The sequence below is a fragment of the Dryobates pubescens genome, chromosome 11 (assembly GCF_014839835.1).
Source record: "Dryobates pubescens isolate bDryPub1 chromosome 11, bDryPub1.pri, whole genome shotgun sequence".
Taxonomy (NCBI): Eukaryota; Metazoa; Chordata; class Aves; order Piciformes; family Picidae; genus Dryobates; species Dryobates pubescens.
Genome location: NC_071622.1, coordinates 33,834,852 through 33,855,350, shown reverse-complemented (window position 1 = coordinate 33,855,350; position 20,499 = coordinate 33,834,852). Strand labels below are relative to the sequence as shown.

Below are 20,499 nucleotides of genomic sequence, written 5' to 3'. Positions count from 1 at the left end.
CTTTCGCCTTGAAATAGTAAAAAGAGTAGGAAACAGAATTGAGTTGCTCCTGTAAACTGTGCTAAAGCAGCTGCCCTTTTCACTTGGCCTGCTTTATCTTGTGCTCTGGAGGACAAAGGTTGAGAACCCTCCTATACTTTTCCTTGCCTCCTTGGTACTTTTGACTGTGATACTTTCTGTCATGCTTCTTTGAAGCTCTTTTGACTGCCTTGCTACTGCTCTGGCATGTGTGAATGTCTCCTTATGGAAACTTGGCTGGAGACAGAAGTGAAATAATAGCTTTAAAATGACACGGGGAAAAGTCAAGGGAAGAGATGCAAATACTAGTGAAGTAATTGGGCTACATTCTGTGTGGGTGTTGTCCATCTCTGTCTTTTCACTTGACTGGAAAAGCAGTGCAACATTGGGAATATTTACCTTTTGTCAGCATTCGCAGCTGGTGAGCTCCTACGGTGTTGTATGACAGGGAGGTGGTGGAGTCACCGTCCCTGGAGATCTTCAAGAAAAGCCTGGATGAGGCACTTAGTGCCATGGTCTGGTTGATTGGGTAGGGCTGGGTGATAGGTTGGACTGGATGATCTTGGAGGTCTCTTCCAACCTGGCTGATTCTATGATTCCACACAGAAGCAGCCTCTCTACTTTTTTGGATTGGTTGACTTGAGGTAGTAGGAACATCAGTGAATTAGGGAGATAAATCCAAAGGATACCTGGTCCTCTTGAGCTTTGGGTGCAGGAAGAGGGTTAGCAGCAACTGTGTCTTGTTTCTATTTGTTACATTTAATCTCTTGCTGCTGTGCTTAGTGTTGTTTATTAACCAATTTTCTGGTTCTAATGGGATTTTCTGATCCTGAACTGCTTCTTAGGCAAAGCATTTTTGAAAAGTTGTATTCTTATTTGCTGAGTCTGCTTTTGATAAATAGTTGAGATACTAGTTACATTTATTAACAGAACAATCCATGTCAAAATGTTTAATTGAGGCCTAATCCCAAGTGCTTGCCATTGCAGGCATCTTCATGTGTGTGACACAGATACTGCTACTGCAGTGTCACAGCCACTTCAAAATGCCTGCTCTTCCCTTCCTGTGGCACACACGAGGGAGAAGGAGCCCTGTGCTTTGTACAGAGTGAAGAGTGGTCTAAAACTCAGTGCAGTGTTCAGGAGAGGCAGGAGCAATGGAAAGCGAAGCTTTCATTCAGTTGGTGTGCAGGACATACCCTGTCCATGCAGATTGTGGGTGCTGCGGTGTGCTGTATCCTGAGAGGGGTCTGGAGGGGCAGGAGCAATGGAAAGTGAAGCTTTCATTCAGTTGGTGTGCAGGACATACCCTGTCCGTGCAGATTGTGGGTGCTGCGGTGTGCTGTATCCTGAGAGGGGTCTGGAGGGGCAGGAGCAATGGAAAGCGAAGCTTTCATTCAGTTGATGTGCAGGACATACCCTGTCCATGCAGATTGTGGGTGCTGCGGTGTGCTGTATCCTGAGAGGGGTCTGGAGGGGCAGGAGCAATGGAAAGCGAAGCTTTCATTCAGTTGATGTGCAGGACATACCCTGTCCATGCAGATTGTGGGTGCTGCGGTGTGCTGTATCCTGAGAGGGGTCTGGAGGGGCAGGAGCAATGGAAAGCGAAGCTTTCATTCAGTTGGTGTGCAGGACATACCCTGTCCATGCAGATTGTGGGTGCTGCGGTGTGCTGTATCCTGAGAGGGGTCTGGAGGGGCAGGAGCAATGGAAAGTGAAGCTTTCATTCAGTTGGTGTGCAGGACATACCCTGTCCATGCAGATTGTGGGTGCTGCAATGTGCTGTATCCTGAGAAGGGTCTGGAGGGCTGCTTTTGTGATAGGAGCCTTTCTTCATGGCATTATGCTTTCTGCTTACATTAATTGTCACGAGATGATACAAACACTTGTTCATGTGAAAACTGACTGAAAGCTGTGTAAGAGACTAAGAAGGCAGCAGTATGGTGTGACAAAATTGTTGGTCACATTGTCAATTACCATTAGTCCAAGCATTTCCTCCCCCCAGTAAAGAGACCCCTACCTTTCCACTTTGGGAAGATTTAGCTTCAACTGATCAGATAAAATAATTCATCTTGTATGACTGTACACTGCCCTGGTTAGGCCACACCTTGAGTACTGTGTCCAGTTCTGGGCCCCTCAGTTTAGGAAGGATGTTGACTTGCTGGAATGTGTCCAGAGAAGGACAACAAAGTTGGTGAGGGGTTTGGAACACATGCCCTATGAGGAGAGGCTGAGGGAGCTGGGGTTGCTTAGCCTGGAGAAGAGGAGACTCGGGGGAGACCTTCTTGCTGTCTACAACTACCTGAAGGGAGGTTGTAGGCAGGCGGGGGCTGGTCTCTTCTCCCAGGCAACCAGGCACCAGAACAAGAGGACACAGTCTCAAGCTGCACCAGGGGAGGTTCAGGCTGGATGTTAGGAAGAAATTCTACACAGAGAGAGTGATTGCCCATTGGGATGGGCTGCCCGGGGAGGTGGTGGAGTCACCATCACTGGAGGTGTTCAGGAGGAGACTTGATAGGGTGCTTGGTGCCATGGGTTAGTTGATTAGGTGGTGTTGGATGATGGGTTGGACACAATGATCTTAAAGGTCTCTTCCAACGTGGTCTATTCTCTTCTGTTCTGTTCTATTCTGCTGTGTGTCCTGAAACTTTCTACCTGTTCAATGCCACTTTTCCCCTCTTAATGTAGCCCACTTCTTACAGTATTTCTTGTTGTAGTTCTTAATGTTGTGAAGCTGGGACCCGACTGTATGCCATCGATAGCCTCTCTGAATCTCCCCTCTGATAGTTCCAGAGTGCAGGCAAGCCAGGAAGTTCAGATTCTAGCGTTGAAGTCTGGGCTTACATTTAAGGTAATGCCTGGTTCAACTAATCTAGCAGTAATAAAGTGCCTTAAAATGGCTGCAGATGTATTCCTGCCTACTCAAAGACATCTTCTCACTGGTAGCACATTACAGAGGATCTGTAGTGTAGTTAAGTGTTGAACCCTTGCCAGTAGATGGAAGCATTTTTTAGCATCTCTTCAAGCAAGCTTTGAGCTTTTTCCCTAATTTTTTTAACATACTATCAAAATTGCTTCTTTTTCAGTCTTTCCATTTCTTATTTCAGTTAGTACTAGTTCTGATTACTTCCATTTGATGTTGGAAACATTTTTTTTACATTCCTCTTTTTATTTTTTTTTTCTGGTGGAAGTTTTTTTTTAAAAATTATTTTTTTTAGAGCTCTTTTCTTCTATTCTTCCTCCTCTCTTTATTCTGGGCACGTCTCTGCCTGTCAAATTTCTCTTCAATTTCTGTTTTTGCAATAATTGGCAGTTGCCCTCTCAGAGCTCCTGAGGGAAATCAGACACGTAGAGTATAAGTGAAGCAGCACCTGAGTGATAAAATTGTAGGGCAGGAGGCAGAAGAGCTCAGTCAGCCAGCAGCAGAAGAGATAAGAACCTGAAGTGCTTCAAGTGAGCACACTGGAACAGCAGAGCCACTGGGCCTCCCTCAGTTACCATGTTCTTAGGTCTCAGTAGGCACATAGGGTTTAGGTGGAGGTGTATGCAATTTGTTCAGGTGCCATGGAACCCTTTCTTAGGACGTGTATGAGTTGTGCAAAACCAAAGAACCACAAGGTTATCCATGGCTCTTCTTTGGATTTCCTCTTTTTGGCCTTGATGTTTGTTTTAATACAGTTTGAAGGTGACTACAGAATTAACCAGGTTGGAAAAGACCTTTGAGATCAATTCCAACCTATCACCCAAAACCATCTAATCAACTAAACCATGGCACCAAGTGCCTCATCCAGGCTCTTTTTAAACACTCCCAGTGATGGTGACTCCACCACCTCCCTAGGCAGTCTGTTCCAATGGCCAGTTTCTGTGAAGAATTTCTTCCTAACATCCAGCCTAAATCTCCCCTGGTGCAGCTTGATTCTGTCTCCTCTTGTTCTGTCACTAGTTACCTGGGAGAAGAGACCAATCCCCACCTGGCTACAGCCTCCTTTCAGGTAGCTGTAGAGAGCAATGAGCCTCCTCTTCCCCAGGCTAAACACCCCCAGCTCCTTCAGCCTCTCCTCATAGGGCTTGTGCTCCAGCTCCCTCCCCAGCTTTGTTGTCCTTCTCTGAAGTTCTCTTACATTCACTTCTTACTGGAAAAATAACTTGGCTCTGTTGCTTTTCTCAGGAAGCCCAGACCTCATAACTTACTTTTTGATAATTGCTCTTTGTTTCAGTATGTTACATTCCTATCTGTAAGTGTGCTTTGATTTTTGCATTGGTCTTTGTGAGGGGAAATGGCTGCCAAGAGTAAATGTTGATCTGTAAACAGAAAGCCCCAGGACCTGCAAGTGATACCTCTGCAGAGCTCTCGCTGGAAACGGGCAGTGATTGATTGTCTCTGTGTTCTTCTGAGCTGAATGGCTACCAACAAAAAGTTACTGCCTGGGAAGAATGGAACCCTGAGAGGTGATGAGGATAATTCCAATGCATAATATAGCTGTGCTGTTGCCCTGAATATCCCTTGTTGGCCCAGAGCACTGGTAACAGTGCACCACATCTCAGCTGGAGATGTACCTCTGCGCCAGGGGAAGTTTAGGCTGGAGGTTAGGAAGAAGTTCTTCACAGAGAGAGAGACTGATCATTGGAATGTGCTGCCCAGGGATGTGGTGGAGTCACCATCCCTGGAAGTGTTTAAAAAGAGACTGGATGTGGCACTTAGTGCCATGGTTTAGCTGATTAGATGGTGCTGGGTGATAGATTGGACTTGATGATCTCAGAGGTCTTTTCCAACCTGGTTAATTCTTTAAATTCTGTAAGTTCTGTGCTAGGTCTGGGCTGTTTCTGGCAGGTGAAGACTGTCTGAGTGAGTGGGTCATGGGAACTGTGTTTGATGTTCATGATGCAGTTGACAGGCTTTGTCATAAATCAGACAGAATTGTCACCAATTGATCTACCTTTGCCAAGGGCTCACTGGAACTACATCGCTTTCCTTCACCTGCAGGCCAGGAAGTGGTGGTGGTATAGATAACCTTGCCCTGCTGCCACATGTCCTGCACATCCCTTTGAAAAAGCTCTTAAGACTAAAACCTTTTGGTGGAATTAAATTTTCCTCACCTGCATTTTTGCATGCACATGAAACATATCTGAAGAACTCTGTAGTATAACAGTTTTTACTGTTTCAAAATAGCCCAAATTCCTCTGAACTTGTAGAGGTAGAAACAGACATGCATCAGAAATTCTGCTTGTGTACAGGAACAGCTCTGTTGGCATACAAAGCTGTAGGATGTTGTTCTGAGTTTGGAAATAGTACCACCAAGAGTGCTACTGTTCAGTTCATTAGTTTCCTGGAATTATTGCTGTAGCTTATTTCTGAAAAGAATAATAAACAACCCTGGTAGAATGGCGGTGTAGCACTGAGTATGCTTTCGGGCATGGAGAGCTGGTGGTTTGTTGTTTGAGGTTTTTTTTTAGCTCTATTCATTTTGCTCAAATTTGAAGATTCTTTTCTAAAATATGCTGCTGCTGCTGCCTTCAAAATACCAGTGAGTGTCTCACCTGCCTAAGAGGTCAAATACCTTAAAACATGAATTTAACTTGCCTCACTCCTTGACCTTGCTGCACTGTTTGTCATAAACTAGTCTCTCTTCTCATGGTTGTGGTGGATTTTTTTGAGCTATGTTGAATGCTGGGATGCAGCCTATGGAAATTGGAATGGAATGGAATGGAATGGAATAGACCAGGTTGGAAGAGACCTTCAATATCATCACATCCAACCTATCATCCAACACCACCTAATCAACTAACCCATGGCACCAAGCACCCCATCAAGTCTCCTGAACACTTCCAATGATGGTGACTCTACCACCTCCCCGGGCAGCCCATTCCAATGGGCAATCACTCTCTCTGTGTAGAATTTCTTCCTAACATCCAGTCTGAACCTCCCCTGGTGCAGCTTGAGACTGTGTCCTCTTGTTCTGGTGTTGGTTGCCTGGGAGAAGAGACCAGCCTCTGCCTGTCTACAACCTCCTTTCAGGTAGTTGTAGATAGCAAGAAGGTCTCCCCTGAGCCTCCTCTTCTCCAGGCTAAGCAACCCCAGCTCCCTCAGCCCCTCCTCACAGGGCTGTGTTCCAAACCCCTCCCCAGCTTTGTTGCCCTTCTCTGGACACGTTCCAGCAAGTCAACCTCCTTCCTAAACTGAGGGGCCCAGAACTGGACACAGTACTGCAGAATGACCTCCCTGCTCCTGCTGGCCACACTGTTCCTGATGCAGGCCAGGATGCCATTGGCCCTCTTGGCTGCCTGGGCACACTGCAGGCTCCTGTTCAGCCTACCATCGACCAGTACCCCCACCTGACCTACAGAAGTGCTGTAGTTAGAGGAAGACAATTTCTTCCTGTATTTTTTTATTTTTCCCTTGGGTCCTGCCAGCTGTTGAAGGTTGATGCCATTGTGGTTTTGAAGGAACTGAAGGGACTGTAGGGGAAATAATTAAAAGACAAACCCAGTTATTCAGCTGTAACAAAATCAGTGGGAAGCTGCTGAATGAAGTTTGCAGAATGCAGAAGGCTGTGAATTTTTGTTGAGTATCAAAGCTGCTAGCTCTTCCTTTTTGGAGGGCTTGTTGTAGTGTAATATAATTAACTTCAGAGGCTAGTTTTATAAATTGTTACAGTCAAAGTCATCAGGAATACAAGGACAGCTGGAGTTGCTGCCTTACTCTGTGGGTTTACAGTTAAATGGAGAATAGTGGTAGGTAGATAGCAATGTGGGGTTTTATCATCAGCTTCTTCTCACCAGAGTGTTGGAGTAGTGCACAGATCCCCAAATTTAAAGCTGCAAATGCAATCCGAATGGTTTGGAAGGCTTGCAGCGCTTGCCAAGTGTGCCTGTGCTAGCTGCAGTCATGTGCTGAAAAAACCCATGGTTCGTGGCAGGATTATCAATCATAAAATACATGTTTATATTTTCTTTCTAGGATCAAGTAGAACACTCTGATTCAGCAGAACTGGCTGGTTGTGCTTCAGTCATCATGAGTAGGCACAGGGTCATTCGTTTCTTAACATATGTGTAAGAGAAAAAGGTAAGAGGCAAGTTCTGCTTTAGAATGTAATGATTCAGGGGTATGCACTTGCAATGCATGGGCTGTTATGTGTGCTTATGAATATGCAGCTGTATTCATACACCTAGGGATGCAGATGTATGGGAGCTGGTGGAGTATTTTGAGCATTTTGGTGGTTTGGTCTTTATAGAGAGCAATTGCCTTGCTTCAGAGCAAAGATGTCTTATTTGGTTTGAGGGAGGGGGGAAGTGCAGACTCTCCTCCTCAGTCTGTGCTGTAGGCAGATCTCATCATCAGTTGACAGCACTGAACAAGCTAGTCATTGCAGCAGAGGTGCTTAACTTCTTCCTCCCAGGGGCAAATAGTACAAACACCTCTAAAAGGAGCTGGAGCTGTGTGTGGACTTTACCATCGTATCTCGAGGCTGAAGGAAAGCCTCAGGAGCACCAGAGCTAATAAATTAATTTGTCCATTTGATAGGTCATTCCACCTTGTCATGCTGTGGGAAAATGACATTTTCTGGATGCCTGATTTTTTTTTAATCAGGATGAATGAGCAATGTTTGGTTTTCAGTTTGATCATGTCCCTTGTGACTTTCATCTTGGGAGTCTTTCAGATCTATTTGTGGTGATACTACTTGAGTGTTTTGTTCAGTGAGACTTCACTGATGTGTCTCTTCACACTTTCATACTGAAAGAGCAGGCTGCTTGGGACAACATGACAAAAAGTCCTGAGATCTTCATGCTGGTTTTTAGGCCTTTGCTACGAGGCTAATTGTTGTGTGCTTCCTTTTGGTGCATTTTTTTTTATTAGAGTGTTTTAATTGGAGCATTTTATGTATTAGTATAGCCTTTTAGTGGTCACCCACTGTAGGGGGTTTTGAAAGACTTCAAGCTGTCAGCTCAAGTGATGAAAAAATCATGAGGGTGGTTTGGGATGTGCAGTGCAGAAGATCATGGGTGTCCTGGTTTTGCTAGGACAGAATCCTAGGCCAGCCATGGGCTGCAGGCTGTTAGCAGTTTCTGGTCAGCCAAGGCAGCTGACCCGAGCTGGCTACAGGTGTGTATCCCAGGCTGTACATTTCATGCTCACTGGAAAGCGAGAGCTTTGCTGAGGATGAGGAGCCTCCTGCCTGGGGTTTCCTGCTTGGGCTCCTGACTCTGCCCCTCTGCTCTTGAGGACTGAACTGCTGTTACCTGTGACCACAGTACCTTTGCTGGGCTGAGTATAACTTTGGATGCTTTGTGCTGGCATTGGTGTTAGTTTGACTGCTTCATTAAATCTGTTTCATTTCACCCCAGGGGTCTTCTCTCCCTTTCCCTGTTCCCCTTCTCAGCTGGGGAGGGGTTGTGGGGTGACAGAGTAGCTGCTGTAGTTTAACCCCAGACATGGGCTAGGCAGTGTGTTAGGTAATTCCTTGTTGTAGAGACCAAACCAAATCTTGAGTCTTGCTGCTTTGTGCGCTCAGTTTCCAAGAAGAAGCTGGCATGTGGGATATCTGAGCTGTCTTGACAGGCAGTCTCCAAGGTTAAGCCTGTTCAGAATATAATCTAATTCTGAGGAAGGCTTTTCCACCCTTCTTTTGTCTCCTACTGTCAAGTTTGTCTCATGTTTGAATGCTATGATGACTAGGATAGTAATTCTGGATGCACATGACACATTCTGGTACATGGACCTTTATATTTAGACATCAGGGGAGATGAGAGCCTGTAAGCTTGATGAAATGTAAGTTCTTAAGATTTAGACATGAAGATCATAAGTCTGGGCTGTTGCATGAAGAAATTGATAACTAAATCACAGTTTCTGGATGACACATGATCACATATGAGAACAATCTGACTGACAGGCTGCATGTTTTCAGTAGCTTTTGGCCATGAAAGACAGGAGGGGACTCTGCAACGGCTGACAGGGGATCTTGGGTTCTGGGCTTACTGTACCAGTGAGAGCCATTGTGTGTTCTTTTCATTTCCTTTTTTAAATCAGACAAATCATTTGCTATTTAATGTGGGCTTAATTGCTCTTTTCTGCCAAATCTTTGCAGGGAGAATTGCATTTTCTAGAAAGTATCCTGTGCTTTTTGCTGGATTGGTGATTTATGTCTCCTTTTCATTGCACTGGCACAGTGTCCTCTACTTCGTGTTGTCTATCCCGATATAATAATGTGGAGAGTATCTCCTTTTTGGCAGCATGCAGCTGAGCTCACCACTGAAATATATTCCTCATTTGCTCATGGTGATAGTGTCACTTTTTCAGGGTTTAAGTTGTGTGTTTGCTCATCAGCTTCTCTCTAGGCTGGGACCCGAAATAGTCGAACAACACTAAGAAAAAAAATCACCAATATTGAGGATCCTGTAAAATTGTCTTTTCAACATTTGTACCAAGGGGAAGTTTGGGACTAGAATAATTCTAAAGCTATTTGAAGCTTTTATAGTGGTACCTGTGAGTTCCAATCTAAGCTTCCAGAGTCTTATAAAGGAATCACAGAAACATTCACGTTGGAAAAGACCCTCAGGATCACCAAGTCCAACCCACAACCCTACTCTACAAGGTTCACCCCTAAACCATAGCCCCAAGCACCACATCCAAACCACCTTTAAACACATCCAGGCTTGGTGACTCAGCACCTCCCTGGGCAGCACATTCCAATCCCTGGCCACTCTTGCTGGGAAAAAAGTCTTCCTAATGTTCAGTCTAAATCTCCCCGGTCACAGCTTGAGGCCATTCCCTCTTGTTCTGTCACCAATGACCTATGAGAAGAGACCAGCACCAGCCTCTCCACAATGTCCTCTCAGGTAGTTGTAGAGAGTAATGAGGTCTCCCCTCAGCCTCCTCTTTTTCAAGCTAACTATCCCCAGCTCCTTCAGTTGCTCTTCATCAGATTTATTCTCCAGGATGTTGCTCTTTGAATGTGCTCTTTGCTCTTGTTGAATGTGTCACAAAAATACTCAAAATTAACTTCTAAACCACGAGGAAAGCAGCTACCTGATTATGGCAGCATGCTGTGTCAGAGCATTTTCTGTTTTCTGTGTTGCTCTTGAGTTGCTGCCTATGCAAAACTGAAGAATTAGATCAAACTGGCAAAAAATAGGAGTTGCTGACAACGTACTGGTCAAGAAGTGTTGCGGGTATCTGTTAGGAATGTGAGTCCTTGTCCTCCTTCTCCATCAGGGAGAGAGCAGCAAGGACTTCTGTGGGTTTGGCAGTGTGTTTTGCCCTTGGACAGAAGCTTCTGGAAGAGCTTGGGCAAGTTGTTGTGTGCTTTTATAGAATGCTAATAATAATTTGAGATGTTAGACCTGAAGAGTTGCGGCTGACCTGCAAGAGGCAGTTGCAGAGGTAGTGAGATCTCCTTTGGAGTGGCTGTCAGCTTAGCAACAGTGAGTTAAAAGATGCTCTGTATATCCTGGTGCATCCGCGAGTGACACAACAGCGATGACATAAAAGGGTCTTCTCTGCCTTCTGCTTGGGTTTTGAGCACCTCTTGGTCTGCATGTTTGTGCACCAGTAGTGGAGCTGCAGAATTCCTATGGGTACATACAGTTCCATACACATTATTCTCTCTACTCAGAGTTTTAAGGACTATGGAAAAAAACCCTTCTTTCATATTGGACCAAATTTTAACTCACATGTATTAAAGGATCACAGGATGTTAGGGGTTGGAGGGGACCTCCAAGATCATAGAATTGTCAGGGTTGGAAGGGACCTCAAGGATCATCTAATTCCAAGCCCCCTGCCATGGGCAGGGACACTCACACTACAGCAGGTTGCTCACAGCCACATCCAGCCTGGCCTTCAAAACCTCCAGGGATGAGGCTTCCACCACCTCCCTGGGCAGCCTGTTCCAATGTCTCACCACCCTCATGAGGAAGAACTTCCTAGCATCCAATCTGAATCTACCCATTTCTAGTTTTGTTCTATTCCCCCTAGTCCTATCACTCCCTGACTCCCTAAAAAGTCCCTCCCTAGCTTTCTTGTAGCCCCCTTCAGATACTGGAAGGCCACAATAAGTTCTCCTCTCTTCTCCAGACTGGACAGCCTCAACTCTCTCAGTCTGTTGTCATAGGAGAGGAGCTCCAGCCCTCTGATCATCCTTGTGGCCCTTCTCTGGACACGTTGCAGTACCAGATCCTTCCTGTAATAGGAACTCCAGAACTGGACACAGTACTCCAGATGGGGTCTCACCAGAGTGGAGTAGAAGGAGAGAACCACCTCCCTTGCCCTGCTGGCCACACTTCTCTTGATGCAGCCCAGGATGTGGTTGGCTTTCTGGGCTGCAAGTGCACACTGCTGGCTCATGTTGAGCTTCTCATCCACCAGCACCCCCAAGTCCTTCTCTTCAGGGCTGCTCTCAAGCCAGTGCCTGCCTAGCCTGTATCAGTGCTTGGGATTGCCCCGGCCTAGATGCAGGTCATGTTGAATGCTGGTCTTGTTGAAACTCATGAAGTTGTCATGGGTTCACCTCTCCAGCCTGCCAAGGTCCCTCTGGATGGATCCATTCCCTGCAGCGTGTCTGCTGCACCACACAGCTTGGTGTCATCAGCAAACTTGCTGAGGGTGCCTCAATGCCACTGTCCAGGTCACCAACAAAGATTGGTCCCAGTACTGATCCCTGGGACCGGTCTCAGGGATCATCAAGTCCAACAACCCTGCCAGAGCAGGACTATATAATCTAGTGCAGGTTGCACAGGGACACCCAGATGGGTCTTGAAAGTCTCCAGAGAGACTAGATAACACTAGATAATAGAGATGTTAATAAAAGAAGATTTGCCTAGAGATGCTATGAAGTGCTAACTACATTGGAACTCTAAGGGAATAGGTCTTCTTTGTGTGCCCTTGTTACTTTTAAACATGTAGTCTCCTGAATCTGAATATTAATATTTTTCTAATGTCATAAAGTGGTAGGTAATGTCAGATTTCAAAGCCCAAGTCTGACTAAAGTCAATATAAATGCTTCTATTTATTATGAGCTTCTGACACTGCTGTCTTTGGGTGGGCATGTTTCAGCAATGATATAATCAGCACAGTATTCCTTCCCCATCAGCTTGCTTGTCAGTAATCATTATCCTCTCTAAAATAAGCAAACAAAAAAAAAATCAATGCTTGTAGCCTATTTCTTTGGGGCTGGCCATACTGCAGAGCCTGTGTTTATGTCCTAGGGAGTGCCTTGAATGGATGCCCTCTCTTGCTGTGATAGTGCATGGAAATCTGAGCGTGGTGCCTTCTGTGACACTTTCCAGTCTTGCAGGGCTCCACTGAAAAATACTCTTTGCATCATTAACCTTAGTAGTAGGACTTTGCCTAGGGGTAGATATTCACAGCAGCATCAATGGTTTGTTTGATTGGAATGTGGTCATTATAATGTAAATTAAATGCATGATAGATGGATGTGGAATTCTGTACAAAGGAGGCTTACTGTGGTGAGTTAGTTTTGGTTGATACTTAGAACTCTGAATGGAAAGAGAAAAAATGAAGTATGAAGCAACCAGACTGGTGAGGGGGCTGGAGGGAAAGTCTGATGAGGAGAGGCTGAGGGAGCTGGAGGTGTTCAGCCTGGAAAAAAGGAAACTCAGGGGGGACCTTATCAATCTTTACAACTACATAAAAGGAAGTTGTAGTCAAGTGGGGGTCAGGCTTTTCTCCCAGGCAACTTGGGACAGGACAAGATGGCAGGGTGTGAAGCTGTGCCAGGGGAGGTTTAGGTTGGATATTAGGATGCACTTCCTGACAGAAAGGCTGATTAGGCACTGGGATGGACTGCCCAGGGGGGTGGTGGAGTTGCCATCCCTGGAGGTCTTTAAGAAAAGCTTGGATGTGGCACTTGGTGACCTGGTTTAGCTGCTCTGTTGGTGTTAGGTCCTAGGCTGGACTTGATGATCTCAGAGGTCTTTTCCAGCCTCAGTAATTCTGTGATTAATTTGGACAGATTCTAATGAACTTTTCAATATTTGATATTTACTAAGCTGGTGAAGATGCTTCCTAGTAAGGAGTTGAAGTGGGGTGGAGAGAAAGGGACAAAAGAACCTCCAGACTCTTGCAGTTTGGATGTAGTTTGAATTACTTTAGTTTTTGGAATTTCTGAGGAGAAGCATCTGCTTGTAAAATCATTTGGTCTAACTGCAGTATGCATGCTAAGTGCAGTGGCTTCAGTTGACATTGGATAAAAGGTTTTTAATACAGTGACTTGGTGGGCATGTTGGGTAGCTCAGGAAGGCTCTACAGTAGGTATCTAAGGGATCAAAGAATATGCTGACACAGTTAGAGGTCAGAAACTGGCTTTTAGTAGAGAATGTCAAATGTTTAGCTTGTTTAGCTCTCTGAAATGCATCCTTTGCTCAAGGTGGGCAGCTCTTCCATCTCTGCCATCCCTGCATCTCTGTACAGAGGCAGCTTCATGGCCAGTCATGGGTTTCCTTGCAGGAAAAGCTGCATGCTGAATGGAGGACAAACCTGAGGGTCAGTAAGGTGACAAATGGGCTTCCTGCAGTTTCTGAGTTGCTGTTACTGTAATTTTCTTTCACATTTGTGTTTTTATGTATCTTTAAAACACAATTAAATTTGTTCTATTAAATAGCAATGTGTTTGTGTTGTAACGTGGTCACATTCTAAAAGAAACATCTATCAAGTTCAAGGTTGGTCTCAAAAACTTGGAACTCTCCATTCTGTGATACTTCCTTGCATGACCTTTTTGTGCCAGTGACCTAGCTGTGGTGATTGCCCACACTGACTGTGTCTAAGGTGGCAGTGATTGCCCACACTGACTGTGTCTAAGGTTGTAGTGATTGAAATAAAACTGGTTGGTGTTTTGCTCAATTCTAGATACTCTGGGGGTAACGTTAAAGTATAGTTTGAAACTGGAAACTACCTCCAGTGGCTTTGTTTCCTGTGCCTGTTGTATCTGTAGTGTGAGCTGGAGTCTAGCTGTCAGGTCTAAGGCACTTCCCTACAAGGTACAAAGTTCCTACCCTCTTCTCGCTCATTTCCTTATTTCACAACTCTGAAAAGAATGAAGCTGCGTTGGGTAGTGTTCAGAGAGCAGACCCAGTCGAGGTCTCCCCATGTGGTGTGTGGGGTATGGCACACCTTCCTCAGTGAAAATGTCTCCACTGGTAGAGGATACTTCTGAAAAAAGAATCAATGTGTCCTGTTGGGATGAGCCTTTGGGAGCAAGAAGACCATCTACTGCTGGGGGGAAAAGGTTTGCTCAGTATGTGAAGTTTAGGAAGTTACTTAATGACTTCAGTTGTTCAGTTTTGTTTGGTTTTTTTTTTTTTCTGCCTTGTAATATTTTTTTCTTCTTCTAGCCTGAAACTATTATGTTTTGATGAGACTATTTACTTCTGTGTACTTTGCTAGATTTCCAGTGGCTGCCTTTCAGGGAAACAAGGATTATTAAAGCAGGCATCTTAAGCACTAGCACAATTCAAGTAACACCCATTAAGTCCCTTAACAATTTTACAAGTATGAATCTTTGAAGCATCTCTGGGAAATGAGGAGTGACAGAGAATCCTGCTAGCCTGGTATACATTAAAAATTCAGAAGCATGGAGACTTTGAAAAACGTGTTCAAAGCTGCATGAGCTAATTGTTGGTAGCGTGGAACTGAAGGCCAGACTGTTGGATCGTCAGTTGGCCATCACAGAAACATTCAGGTTGGAAAAGACCCTCAGGATCACCAAGTCCAACCCAGAACCCTACTCTAAAAGTTCACCCCTAAACCAGATCCTCAAGCACCACATCCAAACCACCTTTAAACACATCCAGGCTTGGGGACTCCACCACCTCCCTGGGCAGCACGTTCCAATCCCTGACCACTCTTGCTGGGAAAAAATTCTTCCTAATGTCCAGTCTAAACCTCCCCAGTCATAGCTTGAGGCCATTCCCTTTTGTTCTGTCACTAATGACCTGTGAGAAGAGACCAGTACCAGCCTCTCCACAAGGTCCTTTCAGGTAGTTGTAGACAGCAATGAGGTCTCCCCTCAGCCTCCTCTTTTCCAAACTAAGCAGCCTCAGCTCCTGCAGTTGCTTTTCATCAGATTTATTCTCCAGGCCCTTCCCCAGCTTCCTTGCCCTCCTCTGCACTGGCTTCAGTGCTTCCACATCTCTCTTGGATTGAGGTGCCCAAAACTGAACACAGTACTCGAGGTGTGGCCTCCCCAGAGCTGAGTACAAGGGGACAATCCCCTCCCTGCTCCTGCTGGACACAGCATTTCTAATCCCAGCCAGGATGCCATTGGCTTTCTTGGCCACACTGCTGGCTCATGTTCATTTGCTTGTCCATTAGAATCCCCAGGTCCCTTTCTGCCAGGCAGCTTTCCAGCCACACTGCCCCAAGCCTGTAGCATTACTTGGGGCTGTTGTGACCCAAGTGCAGGACCTGGCACTTGGCCTTGTTGAAGCTCATCCTGTTAACATTGGCCATGGATCCAATCTATCCAAGTCCCTTTGCAGAGCCTCCCTACCCTGGTGCAGATCAACACTGCCACCTAACTCGGTATCATCTGCACACTTACTGCCGACACACTCTGTGTCTTTGTCAAGCGCATCAATCAAGATGTTATACAGAAGGGGTCCAAACACTGAGCCTTCTGGTCCTCTATTTTCTGCCTGGCATTGGAGCAGTTTCGCCCTTACAGTTATGTTGACCACATGGTTAGACACATCAGTGTGGGAGAGTGGTAGTAATATAATGCAGAGAAAGTTTGGGGATGTTGTTAACTCCAAATGAAGCCAATTGGAGCAGGCAGGTTTTGTTCCCGGAATGGACTCTGTGATTTATGTGTGTGATGTATCTACAATCTGATTTACAATGGCCTTCTTGTCCCCTTAAATCAGGGAAATATGGAGTGGGAAGCTGCGGACTGAAAGGTAGATAACTGCTTGTAATTTGTTCTCTGGCAGGTTCAGACAAGAATCTGGTGGGCTCTCCCTGACAAATGGAGAACTATTTCCAAGCAGAGGCATATAATCTCGACAAGGTTTTAGATGAATTTGAGCAAAACGAAGGTGAGTCATTTGGAACAAGCTCCTAGCTGCACGCTGGGTGTATTCTGCACAGAACACCATTGAAGAGGGAGTCCTGTGCTACCCTTCTGAGTTTTGAGTTGCAAATTAACTTCAGAACCTGCAAACAAGCATCTGTTAATTTTGCATGCCGTGTCTTCACTGTTTGTCAGCAATGTTCTCCTGTGGTTCCATTCATCTCGTTTACTGTTTCAACATTTCTCACTCTTAATACAAAATCCTTCATACACTTTTTAAAGAAAGGTTTTGGGGAGCTTAATCTCAGTGGCAAGGTCTTGATCATTTATTTTGAACAAACCAAGCACAAACTTATTTTAAGCTTCCTTTGCAGTTTTGGCAGGCTGAGGCACAGAAATGTTTTACTCGGTCACAAATGAGATGATGGAAATTGACCATATTTGAAGTATCAAACATTTTCTGTCAGTGGGCATCTCTTTAGGCATTTCCAGTGTCTAAAGTATATTAATCAATAACTGAAAGTTGCTTGTGCAAAATCAATCTGATACTGTTTGTAGCTCTGCACTTTTTAAGTTCCAGGAGCATTGTGCACTGACTCTGTGACTGATGAAAGATGTTAGTTGTGGCAGATATGTTTTTACTCTTGTGCTCATGTTTGAACATCTCTCTGCATGTATATTTGGGGCATTTAATCCAACAGAGTTAGTGGAACCTGTAACTTGATTAGGGCAGTGAATTCTCTTCTTTAAACCCTTTTTCAGATGCTGCTGTCTCACCTACACTGCTGGGTGCAAAGTGGAGTCAGATGCTAGATCCACCTTCTCGTCGCCTGCCATTTAACCCGGCTGTGGCCAGCGTGACTGAAGCTGCAGCTGCTAATGAATGTCAACAGAGAAGAAAGTCTTTCTCCTTGTCTCCTTCAGTGACTACACCAACAGCAGGAGGGGATCACTGTGCTAATGGCAAGGATTTTAGCATAAGCCCAGAGACCCCAGTCATGTGGATTGATGATCAGGCAGCGGCAGACGAGCAGCTGATGAAAAGAAATAGTGCTGGGGATGAGCAGTGTAACGCTGTGCAAGCAGGAGAAAAGAGATGTGGGAGCGTAGCTTGTTTGCCAGAGGAGAAGAATGTGCTGGTGGTGGCGGTCATGCATAACTGTGACAGCAGAGCGCTCCAGAGCAGCGACCTGCTGGATTGTAAGGACTGCACTGGCCAGTCCCTGATGGACAGCGTTAGCTTTACACTGGATGCTGAACACCAACAGAGTGACCAGTTTGGCGTGACTGTAAATGGAGCCACAGAAAGGGATGGAGCTCCAGAGAAGCAAGTGCCCAGGCCGTGCGCTGACGGTGACTCTGTTGGTCCTTCGATGAATGCTTCCTCGGAAAGCCTGCCCCTTGCATGCCCCTCCTCGCGCCTAAAGGATGATTTTAATGTGAGCAAAGATTCACTGTTTCCAGAAGCTCCAACTGCAGGGATTAATGCAGTGACTCTCTTGCAGAGACCAGTTTCAATGGAAGAAGATTGTGTGTTGGTTGAAAATGTTCCTAGTAAAGCCATTCCTCCCAGAATGGAGCCAGAAGCTAACAGCTCTTCTGCTTCAAGTAATGGAAGCCTCAATGCAGAGCAGGAGCCAGCCCCACAGTTACAGTGCAGGCCATCTGGGCTCACCGAAACCTGCCAGCCTGACCTGGCTGGAGGTGGCAGTTACAGGGAACGTGGTGCAGAACATTGTGCCCCTGAGGACGCTGGTGCCACCCGCAGTGAAGTCACCGAATGGGATAAAAGTCCTGGCACACGAGAAGCGCTTGGCCTGTCGGAGTGTTGCCCTGAGTCTCAGGAGATGGCTGGCTGGGAACTGCCAAAGCTGAATGAGATGAATAGTAAGCAAACTCTGGGAGAGAATGAAAGCCTTCTGCAAACAAAGCAGCCTGCTGAGGCATGTAGTAATAGTAAAGAAGGTGGAGACGGGGTGATGGAAGCAAGCATAGACTTAAAAGGGACTGGTATAGATGAGCTTGAAGGGTCTAGTCTCTCTGATGTAATGGCTACATCAGCAGCAAGCTCTCTGTCTAATGGTTGTGATTCCTATGGAATGCAGAACCCGGCTGTTGCTCACGTTCCAAAGACTTTACCCTCCAAGGAAGACTCGGTAACAGAGGAGAAGGAGATAGAGGAGAGCAAGTCAGAATGTTACCTGAATGTTTATGAACAGAGAGGAAACGAGACCACTGATGGCAGTGGGCTGATTTTAAACAGCACTGGTGACCACATCAAGAAAAATTATTTACACAATCTTTGTAGTCAGGTTTCATCCACACAAGGGCAAAACTCACCCAAGCCAGTGACTAACCTTCAGTCTCTGAGCGTTCCTTTTGGTGGTGCGAGACCTAAGCAGCCTACCAATCTTAAACTGCAGATTCCCAAGCCATTGGTGGACCACTTACAAAATGATCTCATTCCCCCAAACTGTGGAGGTAGCAGCAAAAACAAAAATGTCTTTGGTAAGACATTAGGAGATGCAGCAGATGCGTTCCCTGGTGATATATCTTCAAATGCCTCTGTTACTGGTACTAATGGGGAACATTTGGAAGAGTATGAATCTGGAGTCTCTAGTAGTCCGTGCCTTGCAGTAGCCCCAGATAGTCCAGATAATGATCTCAGAGCTGGTCAGTTTGGAGCTCCAGCTAGAAAGCCTTTTACGACTTTGGGTGAGGTGGCTCCAGTTTGGGTTCCAGATTCTCAAGCACCAAATTGTATGAAATGTGAGGCCAGATTTACATTCACCAAAAGAAGGCATCACTGCAGAGCTTGTGGGAAGGTAAGTTCAGTTTTGTGAGTAAGCTCAAAACACCTTTTGCCATTTTTTCCTTTTTTTTTCTTGTCTCATGCTGCACAAAACCTAAGCCACTGGTTGTACTTACCTGTGACATCTCTTCCTAAAAACTCCTGGCTGGCTTGTGAAGGGATTGAAAAAAGCAGCTTCTCAGCTCTAATCTATTTAGAGTTCTAGTAGAGAATAATTAATTGTTATGTGTAACAGAATGAATTACTGCCTGGGCTGGCAGTGTGTGTGTTGATTGCAGCAGTTACCAGCACTGAATTCCTGCTGTAGAATGGCTAAGTGCAGGAAAGCAGTTTGCAGAAATCACAGAATCACAGGGTTGTCAGGGTTGGAAGGGACCTCAAGGATCATCCAATTTCAACCCCCCTGCCATGGGCAGGCACACTTCGCACTAGATCGGGTTGCTCACAGCCACATCCAGCCTGGCCTTAAAAACCTCCAGGGATGAGGCTTCCACCACTTCCCTGGGCAACCTGTTGCAGTGTCTCACCATCCTCATGGGGAAGAACTTCTTCCTAACATCCAATCTGAATCTCCTCTCCTCCAGCTCAGATCCATTTCCCCCAGTCCTATCACTCCCTGACACCCTAAATAGTCCCTCCCCAGCTTTCCTATAGGCCCCCTTCAGATACTGGAAGGCCGCAATAAGGTCGCCTGGAGCTTTCTCTTCTCCAGACTGAACAACCCCAACTCTTTCAGTCTGTCCTCACAGAAGAGGAGTTCCAGCCTTCTGATCATCCTCTTGACCCTTCTCTGGACATGTTCCAGCATACCAAGATCTTTCTTGTTCTAGGGGTCAATATGCCATTAGAGACACTGAAGCATAATGGTATGAGCTGCAAGTGTGCTGCTGAGCTGCTGGCCTTCCTTAGGCTGCTTTAGGTGCCTTACCCACTCGGTGCCTTTGAATCTTCTTTTGTCACATTGCTTGCATTGTTTTAAAGAAGATAACATTTTGCTGCTGGAAACACCTCCTCTGTAATGAATTACCTGCAGCCTGCTGTCTGGGCACATGGCAAGAAGCTTCGTAACAAAGATGACTCAAACCTAATTTCTGTATCCCCTTGTGGTGTGTGAGAAATATTTTATTGTTGGCTCTTACTGCAGTTTTATTCACACACACACACATTCTACTGTGGCAAGTTTGTGGTCAATTATCAGCTTCTAAAGTGTTGCTAAATGTCTTGTGACTGAAATGCAAGTCAGTGGCACATGGCAAGTAGGAACTTGGATAAAAATAGACTGGGCGTGGGGCAGTGGATGCAACTTACAGCACAGGAGGGTCCACCTCAACATGAGGAAGGACTTCTTTACTGTAAGGGTCACACAGCACTGGAACAGGCTCCCCACAGAGGTTGTGGAGTCTCCTCTGGAGACTTTCAAGCTTTGTCTGGGTGCATTCCTGTGCAACCTGCACTAGATTCTGTGGTCCTGCTCTGGCTGGACTCGATCTTCAGAGGTCCCTTCCAACCCCTAACATCCTGTGATCCCATGAAGACTCTTGCCAAATAGATAGCCATGAATATTTTTCAGATGAAAAGAAATACTAAACTCCACTGAAAACTAAAATAAAAATAACTTTGGTTCATTTGGAATCATGAAATGCGTGGGGTTGG

General features: G+C 45.6%; 1 protein-coding gene across 2 annotated transcripts in view; it reads left to right on the top strand.

The window, feature by feature from the left end:
• Positions 1-20,499, top strand: part of ZFYVE9 (zinc finger FYVE-type containing 9) — a 77,471-nt gene that overhangs the window by 17,189 nt on the left and 39,783 nt on the right. Inside the window, exons 2-4 of one of the 2 annotated variants that reach the window (XM_054165103.1) lie at positions 6,974-7,078; positions 15,955-16,059; positions 16,797-18,859. In XM_054165103.1, the coding sequence (XP_054021078.1) occupies positions 15,990-16,059; positions 16,797-18,859 (2,133 nt within the window). In that variant the 5' untranslated portion in view covers positions 6,974-7,078; positions 15,955-15,989. The remainder of the gene's footprint in view (positions 1-6,973; positions 7,079-15,954; positions 16,060-16,796; positions 18,860-20,499) is intronic. The other variant, XM_054165102.1, reaches the window with a different exon arrangement.